The sequence below is a fragment of the Sardina pilchardus genome, chromosome 14, assembly GCF_963854185.1.
Source record: "Sardina pilchardus chromosome 14, fSarPil1.1, whole genome shotgun sequence".
Classification (NCBI taxonomy): Eukaryota; Metazoa; Chordata; class Actinopteri; order Clupeiformes; family Clupeidae; genus Sardina; species Sardina pilchardus.
Genome location: NC_085007.1, coordinates 17,717,573 through 17,740,743, shown reverse-complemented (window position 1 = coordinate 17,740,743; position 23,171 = coordinate 17,717,573). Strand labels below are relative to the sequence as shown.

Below are 23,171 nucleotides of genomic sequence, written 5' to 3'. Positions count from 1 at the left end.
ACTGAAGAAGGTCCACCTGTCTCCTCAGATCCACACACACACACTGAAGAAGGTCCACCTGTCTCCTCAGATCCTGGCGAACTTCTACCACTACACCATTGACAGCATCCTCACCAACTGGGTCACAGTATGGTATGGCTAACTGCTCTGCCTCCAAATGTAAAGCACTTCAGAGGGTGGTGAAAACTGCCCAACGCATCACCAGTTCCTCACTCCCCTCCATCGACACCATCCAGGGCAAGTGATGCTTGTGTAAGGCGTACAGCATCATCAAACACTGCTATCGCCCCAACCACAGACTGTTCACCCCACTCCCCTCCAGGAGGCATTACAGGTCTCTCTGCTTCCGAACCAGCAGGTTCAAAGGAAGCTTCTTCCCTGCGGCTGTCACCTTATTGAACTCTAGCTCTGCATCCTGGTGCCCCCCCACCCCCCACCCCCCGACTATAAACCATTCTATAAACCATTTCACTTTTTTAACTGTATACCATTGTCTACACTACACTACACTATCTTATACTGTTTATGAACCAACTGCCTGTATAGCACATTGCACATTTCTGCTTTTTAGCTCCTGGTTAGATGCAAACTGCATTTCATTTTCTCTGTACTTAAGTTGAATCGAATCTAATCTACTCAAAATGCACATGCCTCAGCTGAAACTGAAATACTACTACACTTTGTGAGTCTCGGTGAAACTGGAGACCATGAACGGACTCATTTAGAGTGCATATAGTAACTTGCACAGAGTTTCAGTGAAAAGGTATACCACCAGTGCAGAGGCCCCCTATACGATAATTACTTCAACAAGCTCCTGCGCCGTTATTGTGGTGATGGAGACTGACATACTTCTCCTCTTTCAGATGCAAACAATGTGTGCATGTCTGTGTCTCTGATTTACTACACCCACATATGCTCCCAGTTCAGGCATGGCTAGACCTGTTATTCCAGCCCTGAGGACCACCACACGAGACAATGGTTACTCTGGCCACTATCTGAACCAGCAACAAAATGTTTTTTGCAAGACCAGCCGAAAACAAGAAGACCGCTGACTGTGTTTCAGTGGACTATTTTAAGCTATTGATTACATCTATAAGGTCACTGAAAGAGTCTCTTTTCTCTCTCTCTCTTTCAAGCTCCACTCCTGCCACTTTGTTGACACGGACACCTAAAGCATCAGTTGTTCAGATGTAGTAAGTCCTTCTCTGTGTGACACACCCATAATCCCACCCTGACAATGGGATAGCTAGATTAGGGGGTTGCATGACTTTGGCAGGAAGAGGCAACCTATTTTTTTATCTCCTCAAAAGCCCTGTAATAGAGAATATTACACAGTACTGGGGTTACTGCAGACAAAATAATAACGCAATACCAGGTTCTAAAAGGGATAGTTCCGGTCCTTGAGTGTTAGTGTGTCTAGTGTGGCGACTACCTGTCTGTGAGTGCTGTCTGTAAAGACTTCTGAGATGACAGACAGTTATTGACTGCTATTAGTGAAGTAAGAAAGTTGCTTTACATGTTCGACTGGCTCTCTGTCTAATGGGATGTGATGGTCAAGATGGACAAAAACAACACATCTGGTCAACCAAGTCTATCCTTGGTGCTGAAAAGACAAAAAAGTAATTCTTTGTGGTTCAATAAGTTTTGTAATGACCAACAGGAGCCTCATTGAAACACTTCTACTTAATGAATGGCTGCACTAATGGTGTCAAGATACAGATGTGTATTTCTTTTGAAAATGAATAAACAAATGCGTTTAAAAATGTGCTTGCAGTACTTCTGAAACACTTCAGTTGTAGTTTAATGTGACAACTTAAGTTTAATTTTAGTGCTGGTGGCTAGACCCTTGGAAATTGAAAATAAATCACAGGTGCCCAGACCATGCAGCGGTATTGTTTTTTCTCCATATTGTCACTCAGGTTACAGTTGCTGGGTTTCTGTCACTGGGTAAGTCAGTTACAGTCATTGATGTTACAGCAGTGGGCTCGCAGTCACTGGTGTTGCTTGTCTAAATACACTAATTACACCAGTGGCATGACTCCGTAGTACCATAAGTGACAATTAGTGACATTATATTATAGATGTAAGAACTAAAATACTTTTTTTTTAATTAAACGGTGATGCAATCATTCGAGTTGAGTGAGTACCAAAATATTTAATTTGAACATAATTCAATGGTTGTATTTTGACAGAAAAAATAAGGCCCAAGTCAAGTTCATAATTCATACAATGTTAAGCTAAAATTGGACTCTCTTCTCTCAGAGTTATCACGTCTCTGTGACTTCACGGTCACCACTGCGGGTGCCCGTGCTTGATTCTGTACGTAAGCAAAACAAGCACATAGCACACTGAGTCATAAGGAACAAATATTGTCTACCCAGGCAATATGAGTGTGTATGAGAAACTGTTATCTCTGTATGTGAAGGTCATAGAGACAGCGTGCAGAGGGGGCAGAGAACAGGAAAGAAAATTAGAAGGGAAAGTTAAGGGAAAGTCCACTCCTTAAACAGAGACAGGGTATACCAGCCCTGAGAGACGGCACACTTTGGGAACGATCAGACAGGACAAAGATTTCAGCTTTTGACTATTCAGCTTATTCATAAGCTGTATGGCTCCACATGCTGGTTGGTTTGAAAGTCCACTTTTTAAAGGAGATAGGGGTCATACCAGACCAGACAGAACACGTTTTTGCAGTGAGGGGCGTCTTTTCTATGTTGTTTCGTATTACCAGTCTATTGTGTGCTGCTTATGCCCAGAGTGCCTCAAGTTTTTGCAGATTCGCCCTAAGTGCCTCACACTGAAAAAAGTTAAACTCCAAGCGAAAAAGCTCCCATTTTTTATGAAAACATAGTGCTATTTTATAAGCGGCAAAGCATGTCCAGGCTGATCGTTACCTTACAGTACACTAAATGGGCATGGAACTCTGCACCGAGCCTGTGATGTGAGCTGTCTTGAGCCGGTAGATGCAGAATATGCAGCGCCAGGTGACTGGCGTGCCGTGAACATCTGTGGCCAGGGGGGGTGGTGGGGTTGGGGGGTTATCAGGGGGCCCAGTTATTGTCTGTCGTAGAGCCCAAATTCCAAATTTTCTAGCAATGCCCCTGCCTGTGGGCATGCAAACTGTGATCTTTCAGCTGGTTCATGGAGGGTTCTGAGTACTATAGTCAGAGGAAATGAACAGAGTGAATCTAGTCATCTAGAGACCCATGGGGGTCAACCAGAGGATGAGACCTGGGATTAGTGTAGATCTGGCAACAAAACATTTATTGTCTTCCTCCTTGGTGTGAAGAGCCCGTATAGGCTACCCTAAAGTCATTATCTGATGTGTATCACTTTTGCTGTGGATGATCTGGCTATTATAGGCTAAGCGATATGGCTCCACATGCTGGTTAGTCTGAACATCACAATTTCTGCCAAGAGCCAAGACTGACACTGTAAAGTGATTGGTCATCACAATAATCGTTAAACTGGAACAAAGTAATGCTGTATGAACTGTCTGACCTAAATGGATTGTGCACCTGTAGGCCCTATCTCTGATCTCTGAAAAGATTGTTATGGCTATTGGGAGCCTACGCTGCGCACAAAAATCTATCAGAGAAGACGAGGACTGAACAGCTTAGTTGTTACCAACAACAGAACACAATGAGTTATCTTGAGGGATATAAATGTGCATGCTTTTAACCTAAAAGGAAGCCTACAATTTGCCCGAGGCTATGGCGTAGCATTTCTTATCCAATGATTTTTTTGATAATTATTCAGCTATGATTGGTATACTTCCGTCCACCATTTTGAAAGCAGCGCCATTAGTTTCGTAGTGGCTAGCAACACTGCAAGGCAAGATAGTAGCCTTATGACTATCCGTTATAAATATTAAAATAGATGAACAGTATAAGATCAGTCACTGAATTGTAATCGTTTCCTCGGGATACACGCAAAATAGTTTCAGTACGTATAGTTAACTGTCCAGTAGTTACAGCTCAGGGTGCTAGCTAGCTAGCATTATCTCAGTAAACCTTAACGTTAGCTTGCACTCGACTACAGCAACATTAACCAGCTGGCATCAAGAATGTCTGAGGAACAGTTTTTAACCGAGGATTCCTCGATGAATATGGAAGAAGACAGCGAAGCGAACAATGACGATCAAGTGTTAACAGGTGGAGAACCACAGGGTAGTTCTGCAGAATCAGAAGGATCAAAGATTGATGCCAGCAAAAACGAGGAAGATGAAGGGTCAGTAAAATAACAAAATATCCTGCTAGTTAGCCATAATAGCTAACGTAGGTTCAACGCTTTGCTGCCTGGTAATATGTTTGTGGAAATAGTTTTACTTACTATACTTACTTAAATATAATTACGATGACCTGTATTTTGTATCCTACACTGCAAGTGCAGGTAGTCGTACCGTAACATAAACGTGCCTCATAAGAGGTGACGACAGAGAGCTAACAACGCAGTGCCTTTTAACAGGAAGTAATACACCTGTCAAAATGAGGTAGATGAGCTAACGGAATTGTCAATGGCCATCACATTTTTGGTTTAATTTATGTGTTAGATATGGCGTCGTGGGGAATGTACAGAGGGTCAGCAATCGTGATCATCAGGAATATTTGGGAATACGTCAATAATACTAACATCTTTGGTTGTATTGATTTTCACAAAAATATAGAATGTTAATCAAATTGCATATATTGCATACACATTTCGTAGATCTTGCACAGCGATTTCCATAAGGAACCACATTCAAGGTATATTGCAAAGGGATGACTTGTGAATGCACGTCTGTTGTTAATGGGACCAATTGTACTCTTTGCATGCTCACCTGCAGGAAGATGTTTGTCGGTGGACTAAGTTGGGACACCACCAAGAAAGATTTGAAAGACTACTTCAGCAAGTTTGGGGAGGTCGTTGATTGCACTTTGAAGCTGGATCCCATGACAGGCCGGTCCAGGGGGTTTGGCTTTGTATTATTTAAAGAAGCTGAGGGTGTTGAAAAGGTATGTGTTTTACATTATGACGAATCATAAGAAGTATGTTGTTGCTTGCAAAGACTGTAATATAGTTTATTTTTCATTTTTAGGTAATTACTCAAAAGGAGCACAAATTAAATGGAAAAGTGATCGACCCCAAAAAGGCAAAGGCTATGAAAAGCAAAGAGCCTGTAAAGAAGATATTTGTTGGCGGACTATCACCAGACACTCCTGAGGAGAAGATAAAGGAATACTTTGATGGATTTGGTGAGGTAAATGCCCCTTACTTGTAGATAGGCAATAAAGTCTGAAACTAAGTGGAACTTCTTAGTTCTGTTGAGTGGAACCAGTGGATGCTTAGTGTTTTGTGTATTTGAAGTTAGTTGGTAATCCAGTTGTTTATTTGTATTTGACACACACAATAATGAAACAAATTGGTTTTGCCTTTGTCAGGTGGAATCTATTGAATTGCCAATGGAAAATAAGACAAACAAAAGGAGAGGCTTCTGTTTTGTTACTTTCAAAGAAGAAGAACCAGTGAAGAAAATAATGGAAAAGAAATTCCATAATATAGGTTTGAGTAAGGTAAATGGCTCAAATTGATTCATGTTGTGATTGATCAAGTAAACTGTTTTTCAAGTTCATATCTGACCTGTTGAGTTGTAAGCCTTCAATCTCTTGTAACATTTCCTATGCAAGCTTTTGCCCTCCCCTGGCTAGAACATTGTGAATTTTACCCGACTTGTTCCCCTATTAGTGTGAAATAAAGGTAGCCATGTCGAAAGAGCAGTACCAACAGCAGCAACAGTGGGGAGGCAGAGGAGGTTATTCAGTCCGGTCTCGAGGAAGAGGCGGAGGTGAGTCCATTATAGAGTTGTTTCTTCTGTTGAAGAATGGTATTGTAGTGGTAATGTATGCTTTTGACCTTTTGAACTTCCCTTACTATACTTAACTTACTGTCCTAACAGGAAGTGCTGAAAACATTCTGTATTTTGCAAATTATTTGTAAAACTGTTACTTTACAGGCCCAAATCAAAATTGGAATCAAGGATATGGCAATTATTGGAACCAGGGCTATGGCAACTATGGAAACTATGGCTACAACAATCAAGGCTATGGAGGATATGGGGGCTACGATTACTCTGGTTACAACAACTATTATGGATATGGTGACTACAGCAGTATGTAATACCATTTGCAGAAGCGTATACAGACCCGTGAGAAGTTGTCCTCTATTTTTCTTCCCACACACAGTTGAAGTTATTCAGAGCTACTGTATGCTGTCAGTATTTCGGCCATTTTGTTGTCTCTTTGAGAATTCATACTTTTACTGAAGTTTGTGTTTCAGTGAAGGTTGTAGCCAGTTCATTTTATTTGTGCCATTTGTACTTTTACCGCAGATCAACAGGGTGGCTATGGTAAATCTCCTAGGCGTGGAGGTCACCAGAACAGCTACAAGCCATACTAAATGCATGAACGCTACAGAGTGTGCAGAGGTATGTTAACAACTATTTCATCAAAAACTTCTTCTCCCTCAGTAGAATTTTAAAGTTGAGTTGCATATGCCTATATTTACCTTTGTAATTTACTTGCTTAATTTTTTCCTTCTTGAAAGTTTTTTACAGCACCCTGGAGTGCTTTACAGTAGTGGTAACATAGAGACGGCAATCTTTTGGGGGCAGTAACATAACAGACGGCCTTGCTGTCTTTTTCCTTTTTTTCTTCGCCATGTTGTAACTGTAAAAGTTAACAGGTACAGTACTGCTAAGTGGGTACCAGAAGTAAAGGATTTGCAAAGGAAAAAAAAGAAGGGAAAAAGAACGAAGAATGTTGTCTCCTAACTCTGACATATACCTTGTTTGTACCTGCCAGCGGGGACTTCCTTGCAGGCCATGAGCTGACTTCCCGATTCTCTCAGGCCCGCTCAATGCGGACAGGGTACGAGAGGCGTACGCTCTCGAATGCTTCCCATTTGGTATGGTCTTCCAACATCCTGTATACCAATAGTGAACAAAACAAAACAAACATAATAAAGCGGATACGTCCAGCTTTATCCTCTTTCATTTCTTATTTTTTTCCTCTTTCAATTTTTTTAATCCATTTTGATTTGATACAATACATTTATGTAATTTTAATGCCATTTTTTACAGGCACTTCAAGTAATCGTTAAATACGACATCATACTGAAAGAATAACTACTTACTTTTCAAAGGATACGGCTTTCTCTGGACTTTTCAATGTCATTCTGTAATATTATTGCATTCCTAATCTTACCTGTAATGCTTGCCTTTCCTTATTTATAGCTCTGGTAGCTGTAATAGCCAGTAGTCCATGAGCTAAAACCTGGTATATACTTGGATGCCGCTGTGTCGACGAAGTGCTTTATTTTTTCTTATCTGTACTGTGTGGTGTTGTACTGACAGCGGTGGAAAAGCTTCTCTTTAAACAATTTCATCTAACAAAATTCTCTTTTTTTAACCTTTTGATAAATCCAAAGTACCAAATGTTGACAGAAAATTTGCATGTAATGATGTTTTTAATGTGTATTTTTTGACCAATTGAAGGCTTGCCTTTCTTGTATTTGGGCTTTGTCTTACTTCTACGATTTGTTGCACCTCAGGATTTATAGCTTATGGACTTACTTGTTGTTCCATATTCCATGTAATTGTTAACTGTAAAGTATTGTACATTGATATTTCTTTATTTTTTCTCCATAATGGAATCGTAAACAATGGAATTCCTTTGACATAATTTGAGGGACTGGCTGCTTTGCTCTCAGAGGAATATCTAACATTTTGGCTTTGTCTTTTCCAGGTCCAGTACAAGGTACGGCAGGAGAGCAAAAGGAGATGAAGTGAGACAATGTGTCCAGAGTTGTGTAATCATGGACTAATGAAAAATGGCAGGAAAAGTTGTTAGAAACACCAACATTCAACTCTTAAGCAGTTTATCTTGTGATCTAGAAGTTACAAACCATGTTTTTTTGTTACATTTTGTTGCGATAACATCGCAGACTATCTTACCTTTAACATTAACCTCTTGATGTCTCCAAATCTTAAGTAGATCATGTACTAAAATATTGTGTTTGTAATTTTGCTCTCAATCATGATGAATACATTCTGTTTTTTATTATTTGTGGCAAGCCGTTTTTTATTTATCCAAAGCTTTTAGTGCAGTTAAACTCTTTCCATTTCAGATGTTTGTCACAAGTAGAAGCAAATCATGGGATAATGTACATCTTGAAACAAAAGACAATAAACTTCAGTTATTACTCAACGATCTCCATTCTATATTGCATTTAGCTCCACTGGTACACGATTTGGTATGTACTGTAGTGCTTTTAACTGTACATGTTGTTCACACAGCCCACTTGACAGAATTCCCCTATACTCTCAACATTTTTCACACCTCTACATTTCTCAACAAATAAACAATTCAAGTATGGGAAACTGATTGAACTGATTTGCACATACTAATTGTCATTTATTAATTTAGATTTTGTCCATTAATTTTGGCTTTGACATTGACGTATAGGAGTGAGTTGGTGTTTATATTAGAATTAAACAATTACAATTACAATTTAAAAACAATTGAATGATACCTGAGAAATGCTTAAGTGCCACATCATGGGCCATATTTCTATAGTCATTTCCACGTATAATAAATTCAAGTTGAAAATATTGAAGTAGGATATGAAACATATTCAATAAACATTTCTATGTACAATATTACATATAAGTACATATATACATATTTGCGACCCACAGACAATCATATAGCCAGACAGTTATGAAGGGATGACACCAGTAGCCAGCAGAATGATGAGAATAATGATGATCGCTACAATGACACCAATGATGATCATCATCTTTATATTCTTCCACCAGTATTTTCGTGCAACTCGTGTTGATGTTTTCTGAAATGAATCCGCCTGCAAGGAGACAATTCTTTGTGGTAAAAAAAAACAACAACCCCACAATGGACTAAATTCCACTTTAATTTATGGTACAAACAATTTTGTTCATTGTTTATAAAAAGGACAATTGGGCAGATCTCTGTCCGTCCTGCTTGTCTAATGCCCACATTCAACCCCATCAAGGGCCAAAAATGAATCGGGGTGGAGGGCCTGGGACCAAAACTAAATGTCAAAGTCATGGACCATTAAGTTGAAATGTATTTCATTTTTGTGAATTAACATTCAATAAAAGGTAGACTATTTTATAAGATATAAAAACACTACTCTTTACTGTGATTGTCTTTTCACTGTGTTTACAATACTTTTGTTAACGTTATGAAATGACTGAACATCCATATGGCTGTTTTAAAGGTGTTTCTATGCAATTATACAGTTTCTAAGCTAAAACATCTCACAATCCGCTAGGTGCCTGTCCCCTGAGTGCGCTTAGGGGAGTGCTCTGTAGACAGCCAAGGCTTCAAAAACAGCCTGATGCAGCCTGGACCATGAAACGTAACAAACTTTTCCAGCCATTCACCAAAGAGACGAGTGTTCAGGACAGTTTCAGTTGCACGGGAAGGAAGGGGAAGGAGGGGCGAACTAGTTCTCTGTTTTGTTTTGAACGTTAACAGAAGTGATGCAGCCAGGCAGTTGCAGCACTTCACTCTGTGGTCATGTCTGTGGGCCCCCATATACTGTACATCCCCAGCAGTACTTAGTAACCTCGAGAAACGGAGATCTATGTGAAAACTCGCCAGATTTCTCCTTTAATACATATATAAGTAATAAACTTAATATTAATAGAAATAGATTTGATTGAGCAATGGCAATTCAGGTTAGCTACTAGCTTCTCCTCAGCCCTCCTCACTCTCGTCATCATCATGACTATGGATCTGCACTGACAGAAGCTCAACAGCGCCTACCCCATCACCCCATCTAGAACAATGTTAAATGGTGGCCAGATAGTGAACTGCAATGAGTCTCTGAGTTAACTCACTTCCTTATAACTTTCCGAGATAAAGTGGTCACATGTGAAGCATGTTGGTGCATGTATGATTGCATTTCCATTAGACCAGGGTTGCCCAATCTAGGGCCTACAGATCATGTTTGGCCCGCAATCAGGTTTTTTTTGCTTGCCTTATGGTCATAATTGAACTCTGTGTCAACGTTATATTAATATATCCAACAATTATATACATATATATATATATATATATGTACTTACGGTTGCCTGTAGATCATCAGTCTTGTCGATCAAATCATCAAGCCTCTCTCCCCTCTCCAAGACTTTGTTGATGTTGTCTTTGAGGATAACTTTGACATCATTAACTTGATCTTGCACCTGACTGACTTTGCTTGGAGAAGATGATGGCTGGGCACTGAAGTCAGCCTGAACAGGTTCAAACAATAATATATCACTACACTGGAAGCATCGTATAGCCTCATATGTCAAATTCAGCATTATAAATGGCTACTGCTACATCTTAATTCACCAAGGTCATTCTTTGACCACAATATCAACTCTATTCTTATTTGTCTCAATACTTTAACTTATGAGGACTATGCCATTGATATAGGTGACCATGTACCTTGACAATGTTTAACAAATAAAAACAGGTACAATAACAATAAAAAAAGGTACTACCTATACATGCATCATGTTCAATTCTGTACATCAAAATTAATGCTTTGTAGGTTGAGTAAACATGTTGTAAACCTACTTCCTTATTGACTTACAACAAGTCCTCAATTCATACGGTCATAGAGATGTGACATATTTTGGTTAAGCTCATGCACTCTCATTTCCTGTTTGGGAGTATTTTTTTCATGAAAACTATGATAGTGATCATTTATAAAACCAAATCACAACAGTTTTTTTTCCACCACCACTTGATCCAACATATATATAAAAAAGGCTCATCACTTACCATATCTGCTGTTGACACGGTCACAAACTATCCCTCAAAATGAGTATTCTGTTGTACAATTGATATTATATAATTCCTTTATGGCAAATATTGGTAGGGTAAAGCCTGTTCCTGAATGTCTTCAAGAGTCTACATGGAGCCTGGATCAACAGTTACAAGAACTTCGGTACAAGTTCTCTGTGGTAATCTGCCCTTCCCCTGCCGGATTGCACATTAACCACAACAGCTCCTCTGGCGTTCACTGACTGGCTACCGGTGGATCAGCCATCTTGGCTTGCGACTTACCATTTGCTTACAGAGCACCTGACTGAGGTCAGCGCTGAATTCGTATGGCTGGGCAAAGGCCACTCTTGTTATCAGAGGGCTGTTCACAAAAGTCCTCTGGAGCTGTAGGGAAATAAAAGGGTGATGTCACTGATATGTAACTCTCCTGTTTGCTTTGCATATTTTCCGTCTAAATACACTGCCATGACAACACGCACAAGGCACACTCAAAGGCTATCATTTAATCAAAACAAGTTAAAAATAGTCTAGTTCCTTTTTTTCTACAGAACCAATTGAGAATGAAATTCTCCAGAACGCAGAAAATGCCTGTTTCAGCATTGGTGTTATGCAATTTTATGACACATCCTGGTCTTGTTTTTATAGACAGTGACAACGTGTGCATGGATCAGAGGAAGTATTTTACTTATGGTTTTCACTCACATAAAACAACTTTTCTACAAATCAAGCAACAGCGAACTCCATTATGAAACTACACCATAATTGTCACTTTGAATTCAACTTTCTTGAATTTCCTCTTGGGGATCAATAAAGTATCTTTCTATCTCTCTATCTATCTTTCAGTATTACAAATATGAGGTGTACAGCACATGTTTCATGTGGTTACTTTCAGTACAGAGGAAAACATTTATCCTGAGCACTCAGATTCTAAATGCCATGAAAGCACAAATTACCTCATCAAGGAAATTATGAGCGTGCTTGGATTCAAAACTTGGTTCAGTGATGCAGATGTATGTAATCCCATCCTCTGACAGGACATGATACCTAAAACTGTGTGTGTGTGTGTGGGGGGGGGGGGGTAGATAAATTACATAAATAGATAAATAGATAAATATGTATCATTATTCTGTTCATTAAAGGGAAACAGGGAAACATACTGTATGTCCATATCCCCAGCCCATCTTGGTTGTGAAAAAAACATGTGTATTCAATAACAGGTCTCTGATTAAACAAAGATGAGAGAGTTTGACAGGACATGCTTGCTGACCGAGGGTGTGACCCAAGATTGTGGTGAAGACAGAAATGGGGCTGTGTGTCTTCACAAAACGTGGGTGCTGACACCTGTGTGGGTTGGCCTTCCTGTCATAATTATTTTGTTATTTTGTTTATTGACCACACGAGGGTGCTACAATTCATAAGAAGTCTTCCCAACTTTGTGTTCCCAACTTTGCATTTACTCTTGACATTGTCATTCATCCTACATGAAGACAGTTACCGTTCATTAACTAACATTACATTTACTGTTTTATTGATCATAAATGTATACTGTAAAATGTGACAACATTGTGTTTACCCAACTATCACGCAATCCTCTTTATAATCATGGTTACCCTGACTCACCCATATTTGGCAATTCGTACTCAAAACCAGGAAGAGGTGTAATCCTAAACAAAGTGACTTACATTAAGATAAAATCTTAAAGCAAAATCTGACAAATGTGTCACAGCCATCTTCTTGTTACATGAAGACATTGTCTGTGGACACAGTGAGAGAGAGGGCCTCAATGCAAGGTTTTATCATAAGATGAGGGGAGAGGCCTGATGACAACATCTCCCTCAAAAGATGGAACCAGTGCCGCACAGCTAACAGCAAATCTGTGAATGTTGAAATGATGGAGCCTGTTATTGCTGCAAGATAGACTCAGACTTGTATGGAGTCCATGGGGGAGGGAATCGTGATGCACACCTTCTTTAGTTTCAGTAAACACTCCACAGACCAGGCTGAAACTTTGACAGGAATGTTCCCAATTCAACAATCAACCCAGGTAGCAAGCATAATAAAACAGCATAATATCATAATTTTCTTACCCATCTATCAGGACAGATCTTCTATACAAAGGTCCAACTGTAAGTGGTCGGATTATACTCAGTGCTTTATCCTGGGGATGAAATATGCACTGAGTCATGAAATCAATACAGTTGTTTTCCTTCAGTTATCACAAAACATCAGCGTTTAATCAAAACGCATACCTTAAAATTTCCACCTGTAAGAGCCAGGTCAGTGAGAATGGTGGGGCCTCTGGTGATGCATGAGTACACAACAGGCATAGCTGATCAGGCAACTCTAAAATATTGGAAATGGGGGAAATCCATGTTTAAGCTTATGCTATGCCTTACCATTACTCCCTGGAGATACAACTGTGTTATAACATCCTGTATTATGTGGACATCTCAATTGTATTCAAACGTTATGGTTGTAGTCACTGAAATAATAAACTTGTCTAATAGGATAGGTAGGTTGGGTAGGTTCTATGTTAAAGGGATATTCCGCCATTTTTGGAAATACGCTCATTTTCCACCTCCCCTCGAGCAAAACAATCGATATTTACCTTGTTCCCGTTCATCCAGCCATTCTGTGAGTCTGGCGATACAACTTTTAGCTTCAGCCTAGCATAGATCATTGAATCGGATTAGACCATTAGCTTCTCGCCTGCTAGCTTCATGTTTAAAAGTGACTAAAATTTCTGGTAATTTTCCCATTTAAAACGTGTCTCCTCTCAAGTTAGAAAGTGCAATAAGACCAACTGAAAATGAAACCTGCCGTTTTTCTAGGCTGATTTGACATGGAACTACACTCTCATCTGGCGTAATAATCAAGGCAACTTGCAGACTACTGGCACTACTACTGCTTGTTGTCTATGGGGACTATTTTCAGATGCTGCGTACGATATCACTGCGCCTATGGTACGTTTGCAAGTTGCCTTGATTATTACGCCAGATGAGAGTGTAATGAGCGTATTTCCAGAAATGGCGGAATATCCCTTTAAGCTACACTGTTCATGAACACCTGCCCAAGCAGCAAACAGACGTGTTGTACACGTTTTTTTCCAGTGCTCAGTTGATTTCAGACACGTTCAGAATTGGTTCAGAATTGCGTTCATTTTTGGTAAATGTGTAGGTTCCCGATTACGCTTTTAACACGTTCCAGAATAGTTCATATTAAGTGTCCATGTACGTTTTGGGCACGTTGAAAAAGGGTGTTAAACACAATGGTTGTGAAAAAAACATTCAATGAACGTACATATCTGTTCGTTTTCGACACCGCAATGACATTTGTCCACTCTAGAATCTTTGCTATTGACTGTCTATTCCACGATATAGTTACCTTTGGTAACCTTGGGAGAGAAACAACCAACCGCACGTCTTCATGATAGCAGATTCGACATTAGAATTTATTGATTACGTTGTGCTAACTCACCGTTCCATACGTCTTGAAGTTCAACGACCACGTTCGGATAATATTAATAACTGTCAGCTGGATATTTAAACCGGTTTAGGTATAATACTTTCATGTCTACGGTGTATTTTTTTCCTAATAAACAATTACATCAGTGGTCTTATCCGTAGATAACAACATCAACTGAGTAGGCTAGCCTAAGCTAAAATGTCCCAACCACGTTGTTTCAAACTAATAATACAGCCAATAAACTAAGCAACTGAATTACAATGCATGCTGGGAAGCAAATCTCAATAGCCTGACACGAAATGTCATTGAAGTTTTCAGACGTGTCTGACACGTTTTCCACACGTTTTCCCCCTCGTTAGTATTTGGTGTTAACCAGCACCTTCATTCATTGTTGAAACCCAGTTTCGCGCCGTTCTGGTTTCAATCTTCAGTTAATATTTGTTCCGCTCTTCCACATGTAATGGGCCGACAGTCATTTTACAGAATCGGGCCATGTACGTTTAGTTTCCGTCTGCCGTTTACTATTTCAATTTTGCCGCCAACATCAATGCTACTGATCAGTGTCCATTCTGTAAGTATCGGCCCACACGCTGTATGAGATCCGTCTGCCGAACTCCGGCAGTAGCCCATCAAACCATAATCGGGCCAAGTAAAATGCAAAGTATTCAGCCCAACTACTGCGTGTCAGTGTCGGCCCAGTCAACTGGGGTACAGTGCCTCAGCCGACTGAAACTCCACCGACAGTGGCACCACTCAGCCAGGATCGGGCCGACAGTGTTTGTTGTTCTTCAGCCGAACTTGCTTCGAACATCGGCAGTAGCCCGTCAAACCACAATCGGGCCAAGTAAGAAACAAAGTAACCAGCCCAACTACTGCATGTCAGTGTCGGCCCATTCAACGGGGGTACAGTGCCTCAGCCAATTGAAGCTCCGCCGACAGTGGCAGCACTCAGCCAGGATCGGGCCGACTGTGTTTGCTGTGCTTCAGCCGATCCGGGCCTCGGCCGACACTGCCGGCACTCAGCCAGAATCGGGCCGACTATGCTTGCTATCTGGGAAGTAAGTGTCAGATACGTTTGTTATAAACCGTTGTGATTTACACCCATTTTGAACGTGCAATTTACGTTGTTTTTTAGTTTGTAATAGTTGGTGTAAATTGAAACCGATATTGCATCTTCTGTTGACGTTGGAATCGGTGCTAGATGCGTTGGGTTTTGCACGTGTCTTTTGGCACCAGATTACAACGTGCAATGGACGTTTTTAATAGGGTTATTTGTACTGGTGCCATCAAGCACGTTTAAATAACGTACTATGCACGTCTGTTTTATTTGAAACCAAAATACAACCTAAATAAAACGTTTGTTTTGGTTCAAATAACGTCCCAGATAGCAAAAGGTCGTTGAATCAACGTGGAATCACCGTCAGCTGTTCAACGAATCACCGTCGAATCAACGTTGATGTCTAACGTCGAAACAACGAAAATTTGCACATACTGTTCTACGTCGAATCAACGTTGAAAACGTGACAAGAAATGACGGTGTATCGACCCCAGTTCAACCTTTATTCAACTATTATTTTTGTGGTAGAATGTTGGTCTAGATTCTAGAACATCCGGTTTTTATCTACAACATTCTATAACATCCTGTTTTATCTACAACAGGGTAGCTCTTACCGTAGCCTACTGCGACTTCCTTGTCTTCTCTCTACCACCTTCTGACAGGATCCTTTTGCTTCATAAACTTTGTAGGAGACACGCACGTCCTGTATGCTATTCATACGGATAACAACCAGCTAAACTGACGTTAAATTAATGGCATACCTACTAAACACAATTACACAACATGTTTTTTTCCCTCGTTGTTTTTATCTTACAACAGGTTAAGGTTACTATTACAACTATTTAGCTTTTTGGCCAATGATAACAGCACAGTTGTCAGGAAAAAAAATGTATTTATTTCTTTTCAACGTTCGTCAGTCTTATTCACTGTCAATCTTGCTGTCTGTAATACAAAAACAGATACAGAGCCCAATGAATACACCGCATCACAAAAAAAACAAATCGACAAAATTCTCCAGCTGATTATTAATGACAATCTGAACCTACTTACGCGTTCCTGGGAACACCACCTTCCCTCTCGGGGGCATATTTTAGCCACTTCTTCACCGTTTCCCCGAAAACCACTGCTGTGCTTCCGGAAAGCTGTTTCTGGAGTGCCGCTGAAACCGAACAAAGGACAACAAACATCAGGTAAATATAGAAGGTGGTAGGCCTACTACATATAGCCTACTTCATTGTACGTAGCCATAATAATTAAAATGCATTACTGTAAGCAATTTGGCAATTTATCAAACGGCTCACTGTAGGCCTAATTAACTCCGGTAATAGACTCTTGAGAAGCACAGTGACTGAAAAAGTAGTCGAAAGATTATTAGTAGTTTGTGGCGGCACTAATTTCACTACAGATTACAGAATTATTCTTATTAACTGGGCTACCAAGAAGTGGCCATGTGTGGCATCCCAGTTCCTTAACCACTACATTACCATTTACCACCCCACCCCCTTCTTTTATCTATCTAGATCTGGTCTGGTAGTTATTGACATGCTTTGCCATAGCTATCTTCAATAATGAAAGAGTTAATTCATATCAAATCACATCTAGGGCCTATTTTAGCCATATTTTAGCCATATAACACATAATTGTGCAAACAAAGTATTGTGAAATATACAGTGTTCAATTACTTGTTCCTTAATGGCACAGCCCACTTTCAACTTACCAAACATGACATCATGCAGCACAGTGTTTTTAAATGCTCTCTTCTGGCCTTTGCCAGCCCAATTGAAGTGGCAGGCCAGGCTGTTAGTCATAGCTTGGCCCAGCATTCTTCGAGTTATGATCTCGGCCGTGTGGCCGCCAACGAGGGCAAAGAAAGACACCTAACAACACAGAAATATTGGGGTTAGTTGATTAGCTTGTTTCACAATCAATCTGTCATCAATCATGGCTTTCTGTGTTTTTTCCCTTCAATTATACAATCCAAGGATATCAGAAGATATTGCCTGCCGAAAAGAGAGCCAAGACGATTATTTTAGAGGTGGGTTTATAGTCATTCCCTCTAACTCTTACTGCTTTACAGTTGTAAGCCGTACCATTTTTTTTTTTTCGGAAGGTTCCCGCAGGATTGTTTCTGCCTGGTCAAACCCTTCCTCGTCACCCAGAGGTAATTTTATTGAGCACGGTGCTTCCTCTGACTCCCTGCTCCCGATCTCTCTTCTCAGGCATCTGACCTCCTGAGACAGTTTAGAAATCTCTCCCCTCATCTCCTTATTTTCCTGCAGGACCTGGGCCAGCATCCCCAGAACCTTTGTAATGCCTATGTCTGTAAGTACAGTCACACCTTGCATAAATCAAAATGTTCTTATTTGACTCCAGCGTTATGTTACTTTCACACTGATCACATATAGTTATGCTTACTTCTCTTCTTAACTTACCCCTCAATATCTGGCCTGGTTGAGGTGTGTCTAAAACATTGACATTTTCAGTTAACAAGTTGGTTAAAGATTGGGTTAAAGTTATAAACACACATTAACACAATCTGTACTCATTTTTCTTCCTGACTTACCTAGCATCATGTTGTGTGCACGAGGAGTGTCTAAAACATTGAAATGCCATGTCAGTTAATAAATTAAAACAATGCGGCTTGTTTAAAGTTATAAACCCACATCACAGTTTATAATCTGTGCTAATTTTCATCTGTGTCGTCCCCCCCCCCCTTTTCCCCTGACTTACCTAACACTGTGTGGCTTGGATGAGGTGAGTCTAAAACATTGAAATGTCTTGTCAGTCAACAAGTATATACCAGAATGATTGAGTGAGTTACAAACCCATATCCAGGCTATATGTAGGAATAGATGAATGTACTACCTTTTTCGTCACAGTTTATAATCTGATTTTATTTTTCTCCCTGACTTACCTAGCGTCATGTAGTTTGCACGGGGAGGATCTAAAACATTGTAATGCCATGTCAGTTAGTAAGTTAAAACAATGGGGCTTGTTTAAAGTTAGAAACCCATATCACAGTATATAAACTGTGCTCATTTTTCACCGTGACTTACCTGACATCATGTTGGTTGCACGATGAGTGTCTAAAACATTGAAATGCCATGTCAGTTAATAAATTAAAACAATGCGGCTTGTTTAAAGTTATAAACCCACATCACAGTTTATAATCTGTGCTAATTTTTCACCCTGATTTACCTGACATCATGTTGGTTGCACGATGAGTGTCTAAAACATTGAAATGCCATGTCAGTTAATAAATTAAAACAATGCGGCTTGTTTAAAGTTATAAACCCACATCACAGTTTATAATCTGTGCTAATTTTTCACCCTGACTTACCTGACACCATGTTGGTTGCACGATGAGTGTCTAAAACATTGAAATGCCATGTCAGTTAATAAGTTAAAACAATGGGGCTTGTTTAAAGTTATAAACCCACATCACAGTTTATAATCTGTGCTATTTTTTCACCGTGACTTACCTGACATCATGTTGGTTGCACGATGAGTGTCTAAAACATTGAAATGTCATGTCAGTTAATAAGTTAAAACAATGCGGCTTGTTTAAAGTTATAAACCCACATCACAGTTTATAATCTGTGTCCCCCCCCCCCCCCCCCCCCCCCGACTTACCCAGCACTGTGTGGCTTGAATGAGGTGAGTCTGAAACATTGAAATGTCATGTCAGTCAACAGGTTACACCAGTGGGATTGGGTTAAAGTTATAAACCTATATCATAGTTTATAATCTGTGCTAATTTTTCACCCTGACTTACCTAACATCATGTTGGTTGCACGAGGAGTGTCTAAAACATTGAAATGCCATGTCAGTTAATAAATTACACCAGTGGGATTGGGTTAAAGTCATTATACATCATATATATTATATTGCCAAAAGTATTGAGTCACCTGCCTTGACTCCCACATGAATTTAAGTGATAATCTTTATCCATATGGTTTAATATGATGTCGGTCCACCGTTTGCAGCTTCAACTTTGTTGTGTGTTTAAGAGATTTTTTGACCATTCTTCCAGAAGCGCATTTGTGAGGTCACACACTGATATTGGGCGAAGAGACTGGCTCTCAGTTTTCCTGTTCCAACATCACTGTGCACCAATGCACAAAGTAAGGTCCATAGACATGGATGACAGAGTTTGGTGTGGATGAACTTGACTGGCCTGCACAGAGTCCTGACAACAACCCAATAGAACACCTTTGGAATGAATTAGAGTGGAGACTGAGAGCCAGTCGCCACATCCAACATCAGTTGTGTGACCTCACAAATGCACTTCTGGAAGAACGGTCAAAAATTCCCATAAACACACTCCTAAACTTTATGGAAAGCCTTCCCAAAAGAGTTAAAGCAGTTACAGTATAGCTGCAAAGGGTGGCCCTACGTCATATTAAACCCTACGGATTAAGAATGGAATGTCACTTAAGTGCATGTGGGAGACAAGGCAGGTGACCAAATACTTTTGGTAATATAGTGTGTGTAGGACTCTTACCATCCTCTTCCCAGTTAAGCACATCTGCCGCTGCCCTGTAGCTGTTGCGAACATCTGTAAACAAGTAGTTAATGGATCATTCCGTGCTAAATCAGACACAAACCAAGAAAACGGATGCTGCATTGTCTCAGATATCGTTCAAAGTTGTCTACCTAATGTTTAGGTCCAAAAACCAAGACCTGTAAAGTATTTTCTTTCTTTTTTATTTATTTTTTTAAAATGAAATTCCAATGTTTTCCAAAAATGTTCACCCTTGATTTTTGCATCATTTTTACTCTCAGAAATGCATAATCTTGAAGGCTATGTTTGGGCATTAATATCTTGAAAATTATTATTCCTAGCCTGCCCAAACTTTGTAGGGCAGAGGACAGACATCTTCCCGTTATGATTGGACCGTTAAAAGACTGCACTGCATCGCCATTAGTTTTAAGGTAATTACCAGGAGATATAATGTCCGGCCGCTTCTGAAATGCTTCCCGATCCTCTTCATACAGGTTCGGACTGTATTTGCGATTAGGCCTGTTAAAGACAGACATGTTTAACATCATTGCTCCAAATTATGTCATCACTGAGTCTGGAAAAACATTACCTGCCATTATAGCTTACTTCAGTTTTCTTTTTTTTGGATACACAGTTTCCGGTTCTGTATCTATATCAGATGTTGCACAGTCCGGGTCTGTTGTTTTTTTCAGGCGTTGACAAGCCTTCTCATAGGTGTCTGAAACACATTTGTAGAGACACAACATGCAAATAAGACATTCTGCTTGTGCAAAATTCACAATTGAATTGAAAATTAATTTGAATTGAGTTAAAAAACAGGATGAAGAATTACAATTTGAATATTAATTATAGGAAGTACAATTGGAATTAAATTAATTTCAAAGAAATTCATACACAAAAGGTAAGGGTAGTGTTTAACAATGAAGTTTCACAATGTTTGTCAGATATGGTCGCAACAAACACACAACTTATAATTGAAAACAGTAACCATTTCCAAGGCAGCCTTCCCAGAACTGAATGTATGTGTTGTGAGACTGTGGAATTGTTTGCATTCTGCATTATTTGCTTGATTGGTAAGCCACAGGTCTGTGTTTCAGATATTTACTCACCACAAATGGCAAGGCAACGGACATCCTTAAAGATCTGCCAGCCTATGGCGGGCAGTGTTCGCTGTCTTGTCGCCTTGGCCACATCACGAGGGGGCCACGCACATGTGCCCAGACTCTCCCAGGAATGTGGGACAACTGCTGTCCCTTTGTCTGCGAACTCCACAACCTTCCAGTTATGCTCCATGGTAAGTCAGTACTGTAAAGGTGTAGGTGGGGGGGGGTGGGGGGGGGGGGGGGGTGGGGGCTGTGGATAGCATGCGGGTCAAAGTCAGTCAAGTCAAGTCAAACAGTATGGATAGTGAAATAAATTAGATTATTTCTCAACATAAGGTGAATGAATGAAACACTTGAAATAGAACAATAGTTCTGATGTGTTTTGAATGTGTGAAAAATAACCCTGGGAAATATATTATATGGTTGAATGGGCCTGCAGCAGGCTAGAGGACTGAAAATCCTTGGATTTTCTTTTATTGTATTTACGAAACAATATATATTTTCTGTTTAATGAAAACTAGAAGTTTCTAATGGTGTCACTTATGTGTTTCTAAGACAAAAACTCGCAGAGATTGAGATGTGTGTTTAGAACAGATTTTTTATGTTTTAGAACAGGGGGGGGGGGGGTTAGACTCCAGGGGTTAAATTAGGTTTGGTGCCCTGTGTGGCATGGAGTTCAAAACCAACCAGCACTTGTGTCATTGCACTAACGACAAGTGATGTCACTTTCTCTGATTGGGTGTAGTATATTAGATTATTTGTAATTGGTACATTTTTGTGCATACGTCACATCTGGAATTTGTTGTTCAGATTTGCCGCGAATGCCGCCACACACTCTCATTCCAACGGTAATTTTACCGAGGTAGGCTGCCATGTGGCTTTCGAGACCAAGTTCACAGAAAATATATATATTATTTGACTACACTCGACGAATTATGTTCACTGATTGTGTAGGTAAGAGAACAGCGTTAAGATTTTAAATGTATTTTGGTTTTTAGAAACCGGCATTGTTGGTTAAATTTAATGTCACCATAGCTTGCATATGGCTAACGTTAGATATTGTTAGCCGGTTGCGAAATCCTTGACTTAACTGGTAATGTTAGCATGCAATGTTAGCTTAGAGACCACATTCAGTATTATCTCATATTTATTTGCGCCGTGGTTAGCTAGCTAGCTAGCTTACTAAATATTAAGAGTTTGATAATTTTGGTTGATACGTTTTTATTTTAAGGCCGAAGGCTAAAGTTAATCATCTGTGTTTATCAGGTGGATGCAGCTGAAGTCCACGACTAACTTAGCAGCTAACGGAAGCTGATTCACTTGGATATTCCTGAGGTAAGTACTTCTATTTACTGCTTAACGTTAGTTAAGACATTAACATCGATAGATTGTAGTATGGACCGACATGTCCATGGGGCTGATTCCGATAGCCAGTTGGCCCCCTGATAGCCGTTTGCATTTACATTAACGTTAAGCAGTAACAATCAGAATTCGGAAACAAAGATGCTTTAATGTCATATTTGATTGATGGCCCTTACACTTTCAGTAGTCATTGGTGTGCAGATTTGCACAACATCTTTTTCGGTTCTTAACGGGTGTTTTTATTGTCAAAAATATGCGATTTTGTCTGTGAAGCAAGTGAGACACGTCGAGGCTACACAACGTCTTACACAAATCTCGGGTATAAGTTAAGTGAAACTATGACAGCAGTTATAATACATTTGTAAAACTAGGCTTTCCGCTTAGTAGGATTGGTCAGTGGGCAGTAGTTCTATATGACTTGAGTTATATCTTGGCACATAATCTGCTCCCCAGCAGGTTTGATTTGTAGCAGAGGACAACATGGTAATAGAGCGACGCTGAAACAGTGCCACTTACGTATGACCGCTTAGGGCGCAACATACCGCGCTAACCCACTAGCAGTGCTACTAGAGCTTCGTTCAGGCTTCGTTTTTCATGACATTTATCTACATGTCATGTGCTATTGGATACCGTTGGGTAAAGTCGATGTAAACAATAATTAAACATTCATTAACCATACAGAATGCTCGCGCAGCAAAGGACAGTCGACTTTAACTGCTAGCAGCTAGCTGCTAACGTTAACCCACTAATCGAGCTTCGTTCAGGCTTCGTTTTACACCCACTCTAGTTAACTGCGAATTATTTGTGGCATTTATCAACATGCCATG

The 23,171-nt window shown here is 40.0% G+C and overlaps 3 protein-coding genes across 12 annotated transcripts in view; 1 reads left to right on the top strand and 2 right to left on the bottom strand.

The window, feature by feature from the left end:
* Positions 1-3,572: 3,572 nt before the first annotated feature.
* Positions 3,573-8,243, top strand: hnrnpd (heterogeneous nuclear ribonucleoprotein D). 8 transcript variants are annotated; one of them, XR_009941250.1, is made up of 9 exons: positions 3,573-4,230; positions 4,826-4,994; positions 5,078-5,239; positions 5,421-5,552; positions 5,725-5,824; positions 5,993-6,148; positions 6,368-6,463; positions 6,840-6,942; positions 7,782-8,243. XR_009941250.1 is itself a non-coding variant. In XM_062553411.1 (8 exons), the coding sequence occupies exons 1-7, from the start codon at positions 4,067-4,069 to the stop codon at positions 6,433-6,435; spliced, it is 951 nt and encodes a 316-aa protein (XP_062409395.1). In that variant the 5' UTR covers positions 3,573-4,066; the 3' UTR covers positions 6,436-6,463; positions 6,840-8,243. The 8 variants fall into 8 exon arrangements, 4 of the variants coding, with proteins under 4 accessions (XP_062409395.1, XP_062409396.1, XP_062409398.1 ...); XR_009941252.1 differs by having other exon boundaries at positions 3,574-4,230; positions 5,993-6,249; XM_062553411.1 differs by having other exon boundaries at positions 6,840-8,243.
* si:ch73-234b20.5 (uncharacterized protein LOC449923 homolog) overlaps positions 8,112-23,171 on the bottom strand; it is a 26,371-nt gene continuing 11,311 nt past the window's right edge. The window contains exons 2-7 of one of the 3 annotated variants that reach the window (XM_062553415.1): positions 13,103-13,196; positions 12,941-13,011; positions 11,807-11,903; positions 11,136-11,237; positions 10,148-10,312; positions 8,383-8,898 (exon numbers count right to left, since the gene is read on the bottom strand). In XM_062553415.1, the coding sequence (XP_062409399.1) occupies positions 8,755-8,898; positions 10,148-10,312; positions 11,136-11,237; positions 11,807-11,903; positions 12,941-13,011; positions 13,103-13,180 (657 nt within the window). In that variant the 5' untranslated portion in view covers positions 13,181-13,196 and the 3' untranslated portion in view covers positions 8,383-8,754. The other 2 variants (XM_062553418.1, XM_062553417.1) reach the window with 2 other exon arrangements.
* LOC134101275 (uncharacterized) lies at positions 18,418-21,186 on the bottom strand. The gene is made up of 10 exons (XM_062554876.1): positions 20,989-21,186; positions 20,486-20,597; positions 20,319-20,398; positions 19,880-19,933; positions 19,151-19,180; positions 19,009-19,038; positions 18,858-18,887; positions 18,716-18,745; positions 18,574-18,603; positions 18,418-18,461 (listed from the first exon to the last, which is right to left on the bottom strand). Exons 1-10 carry the CDS (start codon positions 21,170-21,172, stop codon positions 18,418-18,420), a joined length of 624 nt encoding a protein of 207 aa, XP_062410860.1. The 5' UTR covers positions 21,173-21,186.